This window comes from Hyposmocoma kahamanoa, unplaced genomic scaffold (assembly GCF_003589595.1).
Source record: "Hyposmocoma kahamanoa isolate Upper Pololo Valley unplaced genomic scaffold, ASM358959v1 100021, whole genome shotgun sequence".
Taxonomy (NCBI): Eukaryota; Metazoa; Arthropoda; class Insecta; order Lepidoptera; family Cosmopterigidae; genus Hyposmocoma; species Hyposmocoma kahamanoa.
The window spans coordinates 18,601,337-18,614,860 of NW_020653200.1; the positions used below are offsets into that span (position 1 = coordinate 18,601,337).

The window sequence follows — 13,524 nt, forward strand, 5'->3', positions numbered from 1 at the left end:
TATAAACAACTGACGAACGTTACGCCAAATTGGTAACGCCAAAGTAACCCTTTTGAATTTTTATATTTAGTAAACATGATGTTATGAAATGGACTGCAAACTATTAAAGAGATTGTATACAATATATTAGATCACTTTGAAATTGGTTTTGTGAATTGACGAAAATAATAAAATTTGTTCCTTTTCATATGCGTTTTCATATCCAAAAGTAATTTAAAAGCTAATTCTAGCTGATGTCGTATTTATTCATATGGTAGTACAACCTTTCGTTATGGAGTAACCCTGAAAGAATCGCACAACGCTTGAACGGGTTGAATGACCGAACTTGCCCCGTAGCCTGCGTTTCACTGCATTGCCGTAAACAATATTAATTTTTAATAGTATCAAAACTTTACTATTTGCTATTTTTGTTCTCTTATATTATATAATTATCAGTAATGATAATAAAGCGTTATAAAAGTGATCACACTCATGAAAATATAACTTTTGCAAATTTCAACCATTCAGATGCTAACAAAAGTAATTTATAAGAATAACAGCCTCCAATGTTTCAATAATTTACCAAATGAAATTAAATTTCTTTATGGACGAGTGATCTTATCTGTATAAGGCTTTAAAAAAAATTACAACATGGCTTTTGGCTTCTATGATATAATATATCATATATATTATATATATATATATATATATATATATTAACACAGGACAGTTGGCTGCAGCTAGAATAATATACCAAAATTTTACTCAAGATTTTTAGTTGTATTTTTTTAACTACATTTGAATTCCTTTTTTATTCTTCCATACAAAAAAAAAGACGAATTCAATGGTGATTAGAATTAAAACTCCACGGGACCGTTTCCCCAAAGAATTTAAAAGAAAATATGTTTTTTGTAAACTATTTCTGCTTTAGGTTTTTTATTGTTTTTGTGACACCAAGTGATGAGACGAACAAGTCAGAGCTTTAAATCGCAAAGATCTGAGGGGCGCTCCCATTCCGCCTGTCACTCTGAGACATAAGTTGACATGTCCCATGTGCCCGTAATTTCACCAGCACCTTTATACTTCAAAATCGGAACGCAGTAATGTAAGCATTACTGCTTGGTGGCAGAAATAGGTATGGTGGCAGTACTTCCTTGTAAGAACTGTTTCACAAGGAACTCTACTGCTACTAAAAAAAGGTGTTGTTTGTTATACCTGCAAAGTTAATTTTAACGCTGGAATTTATAGTACGAGGAGTTATCGTAGTTTGTATTTAGTGTAATTATCTGGCCCCAGGTCATTAATATTGATATTTATAAAAATTCCACAAATCGTAAAAGTAGTAAAGTGTCTGTCCTTAACATTTCTATAAGATATTATGGGTTAAGCCTAACGGATAACACCATAATTTTCAAAGAATCTATATCATTACCTCTGATTCAGGCTTGAGTGCCACTTTGTACCGATATTAAGCAGAACTAGGTTGATAAGCTAGCTCTTACGACTAGGCATAAATAGGTCACGGTAGACCTTTACAATTAGAACTTTTACTACAATATATGTAAGCACGTCATTGTAATTACAACATGGCGTTAGCGTTTTACTTGGAATTGTATTAAAATGCACATACATTATTTGAAAAAAGGTACCTGTATTCTGTTTTATAGCTCATATCATTATTAAAGCTAATATATTCTAAGGAATCTCCAAACAAAGTTTGCAGGGTATAGAACAAGGGTAGAAGCTAATGAGACAATTAGGCTCAATTTACATTGCGGCGGAGTGGAATGGACGCAAATGTAACGAAATCGCACATCGCGTATTGATCTTTTCATCAATTCTCTAACGTATAAAATAGATACGATACGGTAGCTGAGGGAATTCCCGAATAAAAATTCTCTGGAAAAGGCGCGACCTATTTTTTTTATTTTTTTTATAATACTCAGTGACAAGACGAACAAGTCGATAGTCTAGTAGTAAGCGACACGCCTATCCATAACAGTTGCAGTGCCACTCAAAGCTTTAAATCACAAAGATCAGCCACTGCTACTGTGTATTTTATCGTTTGCACTTAATATTCAAATTCAACTCTATGCGACTTACGATAGAGTGTCTATCGTATTACATCTTACTTTTGACAATACAATGTAACCATTTTGTTGAAGATATCATAGTATTATTATACTATGTTATTACACTTACATCGAAACTAATGTACTTCCTGTTCTGTGTGATTATGGAGACAGCTTCTTACATTACTAACTTACTAACTTGTAACGACTACATTGTCTGAAATAAATTATATTTATTTTATTTTACTTTTTTATAACAAACAGTATTTAATATGAAATTATGTGAAATTTTTGCGTGACACGAGAAGGGTTAATAATAAGTGTAAAGGCTTAATCAAATGTGTACTAACGTACCTACAACGTCAAATAAAAGTGACAAAATGATTTATTTAATGTATTCCTTGTGGCCCTTGAATTACGTCAAAAAATAATATATCGATATAGATTAGAATGTAAATGAATATCGTCTTTACTAATTTATTTATGGTTTAATTTTACACTTTTCTATGTCTGCCATGTCGATCATCGTTAAATTACATACAACACTATGTGAAACATCCAGTCGGTAAAACATGGTGTTCGACATGCGTTAAGTAAATTTCTTTATTACAGGGTTTGTAAACTATTCCTTGGAAAATTGCAGGCAATGTAAATAAAACACACAGAATAAACTCAATAAAGGTCTGTGTATACATGATTGGCATACAATATGATACATTAGATAACGAAGGTAAGGAAAATGTTAAAAAACGTAGGTATTTTGCTTAAATAAATAAAATTCAACAAAGCCATATGTTACTTCAGTAACAAAAACATTATTCTGTGATCGGGGACAAAGCGCACATGAAGAATCGTCGACCGAAAAATATTTTTTGTATTTTGTAGCTTTCGAAACGGATGTAAACTTTTTGCATTCAGTAGGGTAATGAGAGACGATTGAGTAAATGAAAGACAGTGTGAGTAATAGTGTATGAGAGAAACACGGAATTGTAAAACAAGAAAGACTGTCTGTCGCCATATAGTGGCGTAGCACATGACTGGCTGTATCGACCCGACTAGGTCGACGCGCGCACTCAAATTAGCGTATGTGCGGCCGTGAAAGTAAAATAATTTAATTTGCAACGATTTGCATGATATATTATTTTTTAATTACAGTATTTGTGGCTGCTTTTTATTCTGAAGCTCCTGTATTTTTTTTGTAATTTTTAGACCAGTTTAACATGTATTAATAAAAATTCCTGATTTTCAAAAAAAAAGTTACGTTAAAGATAGTTTCGACTTTATTTTAGTTATTCTACTTCTTGACAACCACGATTGTGCTAAAATTTTTAGGCTGTGTAGTGGTGAACGTGTACATAGAGGGTTTTGAAGTGCCAATACGGCCGTCACGATAAAGCCTGCGCCCAGTAGTTACCGAGTCGCGGGATCGCGTGGACGTCTCATGAAATACAGACGTTTTTTCAAAAGAAAGCCCATTTTCAAGACGTGTTTGAAACGAGAATGGTCTAATTGTTCACTACACGAGGTGCCACATTAATTTCTCGTTAAACTAGAACTGTGCACGTACCTGATATCATGGACAGACGCTTTTAGGAGGCTGGTTTACTTAACTCATAGTCAATTATTTTTGTTTCTCACCACACATTTCAAATAGAATCATACCATTTACATTTCATTTTCATTATTAGTTTTTTGTTAACTATTTTTACAACACGCCCGTATCTTTTCCATATGGAAATTTCTGACAACACCTCGTAACCACAGCTGCATTATGCTGCGATGCATAACCATTTCATGTTTTATCAGTTTTATTAATAATATTTTATGGCAGTTGCTGATACCATCGTTGCAAATACTAGATACGAATTTAAATTAAAGTAAAAAAAATACGATCAATACGTACCTAACCTTATAATTGCTGTTTGCGTCCCTAACTTTGAATTACGTAAAAGTAGTTATTTTTCAATTTGTTATGTATGCCTGGAGTGAGATTAGAAAATACAGTGAATATTTTTGAAAATTTAATATAACTAGTGTCTGTGACGTCAGAAGGGTTTCCACGCTTAGGTTAGGTTATGTAATAGTGGTATAAAATACGTAGAGCTACTAGGACCTTAGATTTTGGGGTTCAAAAAGAAACTGTAAGGAATTGGTTTTGGGTTAGTTATTTGTTTTTCTACTTATTTATATGCGTTGAATGAGACCGTCATCGGAGAGCATGATCCCTAATGTATTTTGTGCTGTTGGCCCCATTCGCAACTCGTGTTCTTTACGTATGTAAAATATTTTAGTATTGTTAGTAAGATGAAAATACTTGACTTTTTTAAATACCTGTGACTTGTTTTATCAATTCGGAAGTAGTGATGTCAGTTATTGGTCGTATTTAATTTAAGTAATGGCTTTGGCAAATTCCTTGTAATGACATACATATAATTACAAGGAATTTGACAAAGTAAATAACAATTGCACCGAGAGGACACTACAGGTCTTTCTCAAGGAACAATGGTTTGTAAGGACGAAATATTAAAAACAATGTTTTTAGGAAGTCTTGCGTTAAATAAAATAAATGTTTTTTTTTGCGTAATTTGTATCAAAACGTTTATTGTTTTCATTGAAAAAATTGTAAGAAGTTTACTTGTTTTTCTGAACAGATTTGAGAAAACTAAAGAGATATAGGTTATTTACTTTAGCATTTACCTTGAAAATATTTTAAACTGCATACGATCTTAGAAATGTATTGAGAATGTGAAGTGAAATAAAAAAATACCATATGTTTATATATATATATACATACTAAAAAATTTTCGTTTTTTTCACACACAAATGTATAGGTATTAAGAAATATATAAGAATATGTAATCCATTGTACCCAGTATATAATTTAAAATCATGTGCAAAAGAAAGTATCTGCAATTTCTATCTCTTCAGTTAAGCGGTAACACCGCTTGGCAAGATGTGAGAATATAAAACTTTTACAAGTTTCTCTTATAACTTTGTTGGTTATTTATTGTTGATGAGGTTGTCAATTAATATTTCCGTAATAATATCAAACAAATGATTTTTTAAGGCCAAAAAAGACATTACGTACGGGTATCCATCTTCAAGGACTAATCTGCCTAATCGTTTACGGAATACGGTAAAGATTCGATCTTCAGTCACACCAATCTACGTGACATCTATCTATCTAGAGACACAATTGCATTTTGAACTCAAGGCTTACTTCCTAGGTGGATCTTGACTGTCGTGGTGAATGTTCACCAGCCCCACGGCGCCGACTCAAACGGCGAGAGGTAAACCCGGGGGGGGGGGGGGGGTCAGTGGGGTAGGCCCTCCAGTCTGGAGGGACAGTCCCCACATAACCCCTGAGCTCAAGGGTAAGAGATCATGTGTACCTTCTATGATAGGAACTTTTCATCACGATAATTTCATTCATCGTTAAAACTTGTAAATGTAGTAGTAAGCGAATCAAAAATAATCAGTACTGTATTTCCCTTCGATGGTAATCGATCTTAGGATCTCCTCTTTCACCTTTTAGCAAGGCAATATCACATTCAAGGCCCTGCACTTTTTTGGTTTTAAGAAGCGTAAATAATAAGTACATTTAAAAAAAAAAGAAAGTGACGGGCCTAACATATCGTGCTTGTCGCAGTAGTAAGCAACACACTTGTCCATAACAGTTGCAGTGCTACTAGAGCTTTAACTCGCAAAGATCAGCCACTGCCACTGCGCCAATCATCCTGAGACATAAGTCCCATGTGTCTGTAATTTTAGCAGCACCCATATCCTTCGCAGTAATGCTCACATTTATGCTTGGCGGCAGAAATGGGTAATGTGGCAATACTGCGTTCAGATCATACTCAGATTACTGCGTATTTTGCAGGTTTTGAAGGGTAGGGATGCTTGTGAAATTACAAACACATGGGACCTGTGCCTCAGGGTGGCGGGTCCAGTGGCAGCGCTACTCAGAACTTTGCGATTTTAAGCTCTGAGTAGCACTGTAACTGTTATGGGTAGGCGTGTCGCTTACCATCAGGTAAAAAATTACATACAAAAAAATACAAAAACTTTATTGACTTAACTTAATCTAGGTTACACATATTGTTGCAGGTGAACTCCTTTTAAGTATACAAATACTTATGTCAGAAGTCACCGCTCCTCCACACCGGTAACAATCAACTGATTAATTATTAAATATTTAAAAATATCATAACTTATTGAAAGATAGTACGGATGAATGTTGAAAAAAAAAATTGCATTGTGAATCGCGTGCACATGTGTGCATGCGTGCATGTGTGTGTGTGTGTGTGTCTATGTGTGTGTATGTGTGTGTATGTGTGTTGTGTGTGTGGGTGTATGTTTTCTTAAATCGAGAATTGCAAAATGTTTTCAATTTCGTTATAATCTTTGGATTTTAACCATTTAGTCACCCTTCTATTACACTCGTATGCAATTAATGGATACACATTTAGCAGCTTATTAATGTGGTTATAAAGATTACTGGATTGGTTTTTGTATTGTCTGGATGCAAAAGTTGTTTTTACAATACATTTAGGGGCAATATTGTGTTTTCTTCTTTTCTGAAGGAAGGCGGCATTAAAACACGTATTTTTGTGGGTTCTAAGAACTACATGCAGTACATACAGTTTTCGTACATATTGTGTGTTTACAAACTACAATTACCTAAACAAAAATCGAAAATAAATTGTAAGTGATTATTAAGTTTAACCTAATCATAATATCGCGCAAAATCACCATTTTATAAGAACGTTACATAGAAAAAAAAAAATGGCTTCTTTAGATTCCGTTGAGCTGACGTATTAGACCGAGGATCGAATAACTACGCTGTCCTATTATTTCTGGACCAACGAAGGCTAAAGATGGCCTGCTTTGCAAGTGTTCAGGATGTGCTCATACTTTCTGGCAGAAAGCCCGAAGAAGGCAATCGTCTCAACTCTATGTTTGAAAAGGAGTCGAAATGTTATCTACAGTAACTACCTTCGATCGGACCATCTTACTAAACAGTATTTCCCTTTTATTAGCTGTCTGCCTTCAAAAGGGCGCAAAGACAGTGCATCCGCACTAATAGACATCTGATGACGAATAAAGTGCTGGTCGAAATTTCCGATATGCATCACTTAATAACTTATCCTCGAAGCGTTTATCTTCGAGCCCATTGGCAACTGTTACAGAGACGTTAAAAGCCATAACAGTATAAACCCAATGGAAACTGGGCAATATTGTGTTGGATGAAATCAATATAGGCCTGCTTTCATGTCCATGTAGGCATGAAGCACGGGTGGCGTAAGTAATAACTGAAAGTAATGAACTAAAATAGTATACTTGTAGAAGTGTTATAATTGTAAAAGTGCCAAAAGTAAAAGCGTTCAATAAATATTGTCTCAATTGAAGCGAAATTTTACTTTACATTAAAAATTCGATTTCAATTCAAACGGAACGATGAATAATTTTTAAAACAAATAATAAACCATATTCAGCGAATGCATGCAATAGCGCAACTATTAAAGGGAAATGGGGCGTTATGAATTTTTTTTTTCGAATGTTCGAGATATACATACATGTCGAATCAAAAATTCCGCAATATCGCTCAATGCAATGTTCGCTATGCTAATTTTAGACTAAATCAATACAATGAGGCAGCATCTGGTCCAGACTGTCTGGCGCCTAAATACATGTTTGTCCACGTATCGTGGTGTCAAATATAAGGAAAGAGACATAGCATTAAGATTATAAGCATATTTCATTAATTCGTTTTGTGTTTCATAAACAACTATCTTAATAATATTTCGTTCTTACAAACAACTCTTTCTCTCTCCCCGGCTCTCCGTCTCTCTTGATTCTATTAGGTCATAAATACACCACGCATTGTACAACGCCAAGAATTTTATGGTACAAAAATAACTGAGCTATCAATCTTTGTTCTGAATAAATGGCACTTTTTTGCGCGTTTATTAGTAGGACGGCGTCAAGTTGCAAGATACAATGTACCTAAGGGATTATCGTTAGTTTCCCATGATTAATGGCTATCTCTCGCATTTAAGAGAAGTAACTAGATTAATTGTAAAAGAAAATAAAATCCGTAACATTGGTAGCGACTATGTAGATGGAATCGTATCAGCCAAACAAAAGTTACATTATTTTTTTAGTTAGATAAATCTCACCTCCCTAAAGCTGACGTGTTCTCAGGTTCTTGCAGCAAAAATATAAATGAAGGAATACAAAAATACACAAGCTTTTTCTTCAACGACATTCACATTTGCAAAAAGTGGCATGGGACTTTAGATGAAATGACACAGCCGAGCTGAAACAAGCGCTATGGTCGCTACTAGCGTACCCTCGCCAACATGGCCGAAGAAGAAAAACTGCCGATACCCCCCACATTTCTCGAGAAGCTACTGTTCTACACTACAGCAACATTTGTATTACTTGCCACCTTCAGCCTATTTGCCTTCTTATTCTTAGTCCCCTTCGTGATAGAGCCTGCATTTACCACTATATTCATGCAATTCGATCCAGTGGGGGCATTATGCGTCACCGCCCAAGTGAAGCACTTGGTGGGCGCCAGTAACTGCACTTGGGCATCATGCAGAGAAGGATGCACCAAGGATCTTTATGAGTGCACGCAGATCAGAGTTAACTACAAACTTGGAAACGCGACTAATTTAACTGACTCCGAATATGAGAATCTTGTGAGGGAGGAGCGGTCTCTAAGAAAGGACTACGATTATAACTACGAGATATCGGCAGATAAAACATATTCTGAGATGGAGGAGCCGGATCTACCCGAAGCGTTACCGACTGGTTTGCAAGGAAATGATTCAGAATGGTACTTTACTGGAGCTCGCCTCTTCCCGAACGTGAAAGGCTGTGGTTATCCTCCTATTTTGAATTGCACAATATTTCTTGGCAAGTATCGAGCTCTAGGCACTAACTACACTTGCTACTACAGTCGCGTTGATCCCGGCTTAGTCATCACAGATTTGGATATGTGGCAAAATACCCTAAATCTGGTGTACGCAATGGCGATACCGATTCCATCCTTTATTATTTCTGTCATTTACTTGACATTTGCTTACTTTAAAATCTATAATACCGAGGAGGAGTCTGAACAGGCTCCGTTACAGAGTGACGCAGAAGGCATGGCGACGGGAGACGACGAGAAGCCGACCACGCCAGGATCGGACACATTTAGAGAAGATCTAGCTTGCTTCGGACACCAGCTAAAGATGCAATTGGCGAATGAGAAGCCTAAAGAAGGCTTCGAATCCAATAGTCCACCGATTTCCAATTCGGCCTCGTTATCTGGGTAAGACTTTTAAATCATTCCGCTGTGTGTTTACGTAGAGTATTAATAAATAATTACATAAATCAAAGCTGAAGAATAACTTAATAATTTTATATAATTTACAAACTAAATTATTACTTAACAATATCAGTGTATTATGTTAGGTTTTCAATCTACGGTATTTATGTCTAAAACATAAATACACATTTTACATTCAAGCATTCGTAGCAATCGCGTTAATTACACATATATTGAAAAATCACAATTTATTGTAATTAAGCAATCAAAGATTTTAAATATTATGTCATAATTAAACACATTTTCATTACATTCAAAATTCATTGCCATAATGTTAGTTCATTACTCGATAAGTCAATTATATACATATGTATGGTAAATATATACCGCCATGGTTATTCATAGCATTATTTAAAAAGGAATTTAATTTGTATTTTAACCATTTTTGAAAATGTTTGGAGTACCGAACAATTTTCTATAATGTAAAAGGTTGTTAAGAAATGTTGTTGTCAATCCGACAGGACCAAGTCATCGTTCGTGAACGCCTAATGTGACACTTACCAGCTTTAGAGAGGTATGTCTGAAGGCTTCAGCTTCGTTATATCGCTTCCCCACATTATAGAAGGCAAAGCTAAATAACAAAAACTACACGCAATTTTCTAGTACTGCACAAGAAAAATCAATATCGAGGTGCGATATTGTACAACAGCATTTCATCTGAAGCGATTTATTAAAAGGAATGCTTTTTAAGATCGTAATTATTTATGCATTCAAAAATACCAAAACCATCTAAGTATGCCCAATCTGAAGTATTTTGAAGCTTTATAACACAGTAGGTAAACAATGTATCGAGTAAATAGACTAATTATAAACTAGCTTAAAAACTCAAAAATGTACTTTTTCTTGTCAGTTGTATTTTTTTAGTACAATGTCATGCTCAGAATACTTACAAATTAAATTTGTGAATCGATTTTCTTATGACTATATAGGAATAATAGCTTACTAATTTACGCACATTGCATTTTTTTTACTAGTAGTACCTATTCAAAAAATATACTTACTTTTTGTTGTACGTAACCAGAATATGCAATGAATATGTACATAGTAATTTAAATTCAATAATATATTATGTAATGTTATACCAACATTAAAATATTAGAAGTTCTTCAAAAATATCTTTTGAAAACTTCCGAGGAATATAGACATACAGATGTTTTGAGAAATAGTTATTTTGAATTCAGAGGAAGGTAAAGGTCACAATCAAGAAGGTAAATGATACAATGAGAAATAGTGACAAAGAGCCATGATTTATGAAATATATTGCAAAACTAGTATTAGTAACTAGTATTAGAAATAGGTACTAATTAAGTGGTGACATGACAAAGTACTGAACGAGAAACTCTCTCTTTTGCAGATGACAGGACTCCTGAAGAGGCGGCATCGGCTATAAAGTGCATCACGAAAATATAACGTGAAGAATAAACATTTAGGAAGAAATTGTGCTCGATATGTGATTTTGTAAAAAAAATAGCAGTTTCCATTCTCAATGATAAAATTGTTGCGTAACAAAGCAGAGACGATGGGAGCGATACAACAGGAGTGGGCGAAAGAAATTTTTATAACGCGTTGTGAAAATAAAAAGAAATGTTTCGTGACAGTGTTTTTCATTTTAAATAATAATTTTCATAGCAATATAATCAAGAGAACATAAACTTTAATACTAATGTTACCTGTATAAAGTCGTTATATAAATATAAACACACGAGTTCATGAATTTTGCTCAAATTAAAAAGTTATCAATGCATTTGTTTTGTAATGAAAAATAGTGTCACGAAAATAAATATATATATATTTAGGCATATAAAAGATTTTGTCTCCTATAATAATTAAATATATATATACACATATATATAAGATTTTATTATGCTCGTATGCTAATGGTGTCAAATTGCACGCGTGCTGATATATAAATTTAAAAAAATTAAGCAACGTGTAAATTATCATTTGCGTTTACTGTTACCGTATGCGTCCGTCTGTCAAATTTTGTATATTGTGATTAGATTAGATTTTATTATTAATCAACTGATTAAATGAATTCAGAGGATATGCACACGTTAAATTTAATAGTTATTTGTTAAGGCTGCAAAGTTGTTGTTTGACGCGAGTGCTTGTTTTGAAATTTGAGCAAGCGTAGGTGCCTAAGATTGATTCGAAAATAGAATCCTGAGCGCAGCGAGGTTTTAAGGCACGAGACGCAAAACAACTTTGCTACCGAGCGAAACACACTACTTTTCACCTCACTATAGCGAGGAAAATGGTAGATGACAGAAAAAGAATTGAACCATAACAAATCAGTTTTAATAAATAAAATTAGTTATTATTGTCAATTTAATGTCAACAATAATAAGAATAAAATATACCAACGGATTTATATTACATAAATAATGTACGCCACATTGCGTAGTTGAATATGTCATTACGTTTTTTTTTTTCATTGAAAGAAAAAGTTAGGTGCACCACAGTCCATCGTCAAGTTCGAATTTCAAAAACTTTTTCCACGCTAGCGTGGAAGAAACGCTTTTGCGCGCAGATTTCTAACGAGAAAGGAAGGAAGCCTTTCCGAGCTAGTGAGGTGAAAATATATACTTATATATAAATGTCATGTAAAAGCTGTATCCAGTGTAGTCGCCCGGCGATCCCGCCTAATTCCCAATGGAATCTCAAGACTGTATAATTGCTGACACGAACTATAATCTCGGTGTTATGTATTTAATTGGTAAGACGCTCGTATAGCAATAACCTTTACAAACAAATTGCCTGAATGAATTCCCTTAATGATATTATATAGTAAGTGTTTAAAGTAAATGGTATTTTGAAACGTTATACGTCGACGATATTTATTGTACATTGAAGAAATTATTTGTAAGATAATCCGTAAACATACGCCGACATTATAGGATAATCCATAGTTCATTTTGAAGAGCTCAGTAACATACCTGCAGACATAGAAAGTGAGAATATACATATATTATAATTTATAAAAAAGAAACTACGTATTATATTTAATGACGACAATTACGCATATAAAATTGTACATCGACAAGGTACTATATTAAACAAAATATTTATAATACTAAATTTCATCCGCAGTACAATTCACGATATCATTTTAGTTTGTAAGTAGTAATGTAATATTTTTTTTATTGTGAGCATTTAGATGTTAAAAGTTGGTTCGCTTAAGACATTTTTTTCATATATTCAAATTTACAAACGCTAGATTTGTTCATAAAATTATAATAAGTCCCAAGTACATGACGCTTAGTGCATGCGGTCAGTAAAATAATTATTAGATAGTAGTAAAGTTAACACGTTCAAGAATAATAAGTAAACAACCTAATACATTTTCACGTTATAAAACTTTTTCGAAGCTACATAAGAAACTTGAATATGATAATATCGCGTTTAATATGCAAATAATAGTACCTGCCAAGTTATTTATTAGTCAGTATCGATTCTTCCGTCCTGTGCCTCAAGTTTTAAAAAATTCATCAATACTCGCTCACTGTTCAAACTAATACAAACAAATGAGATTCATGGTACACATCCAAAATAGAGCTGAACAAGTAATCAATGTTCCGAACGAACATGTTTAGCTTTGCGACGTTTTATTAAGTTTGAATTTCTAGATTTAGCGTGACATTATAGTGGTTGCTAAAAAGGCATTCTAACGGTTGTCTAGTGTACTAAATGGTTGCGTATTTTTTAAACATTAATAAATAAAGGCTTGTGAATAATGCGTTAATGATGAAATAATTACCACATTTACGATTATGAAATTCTCGCTGATTTCGATATCTGATGTATCGACAATTTAGTTTCTACTTTGGGACCATAAGATAGGTTCCAACTTGTGTAAATATATAAAAATTTCAAAGATTTATTGACATTACTATTTAAATAGCTGCATAAAGTTTATTTTTAAAATTTATTCATTTTGTTAATTAGCAAAATTTATATTCTTGTTGAGCCATGGAAACAGATATAATTTTATAAATTATGTGAGTAAAAGTTATAAAAAACACGTTGACTGGAAGAAGAAAAAGTAATAGTTAGATATTGCTAAAACTCTACGCACATATTTAGATTAAAAAT

At 33.6% G+C, this 13,524-nt stretch overlaps 1 protein-coding gene across 1 annotated transcript; it reads left to right on the forward strand.

Moving 5' to 3' along the window:
- Nucleotides 1-7,844: 7,844 nt before the first annotated feature.
- On the forward strand, nucleotides 7,845-11,131 carry LOC113226525 (protein tipE). Its single transcript, XM_026459177.1, has 3 exons — nucleotides 7,845-9,375; nucleotides 9,894-9,946; nucleotides 10,787-11,131. Exons 1-2 carry the CDS (start codon nucleotides 8,414-8,416, stop codon nucleotides 9,919-9,921), a joined length of 990 nt encoding a protein of 329 aa, XP_026314962.1. The 5' UTR covers nucleotides 7,845-8,413; the 3' UTR covers nucleotides 9,922-9,946; nucleotides 10,787-11,131.
- Nucleotides 11,132-13,524: the final 2,393 nt, after the last annotated feature.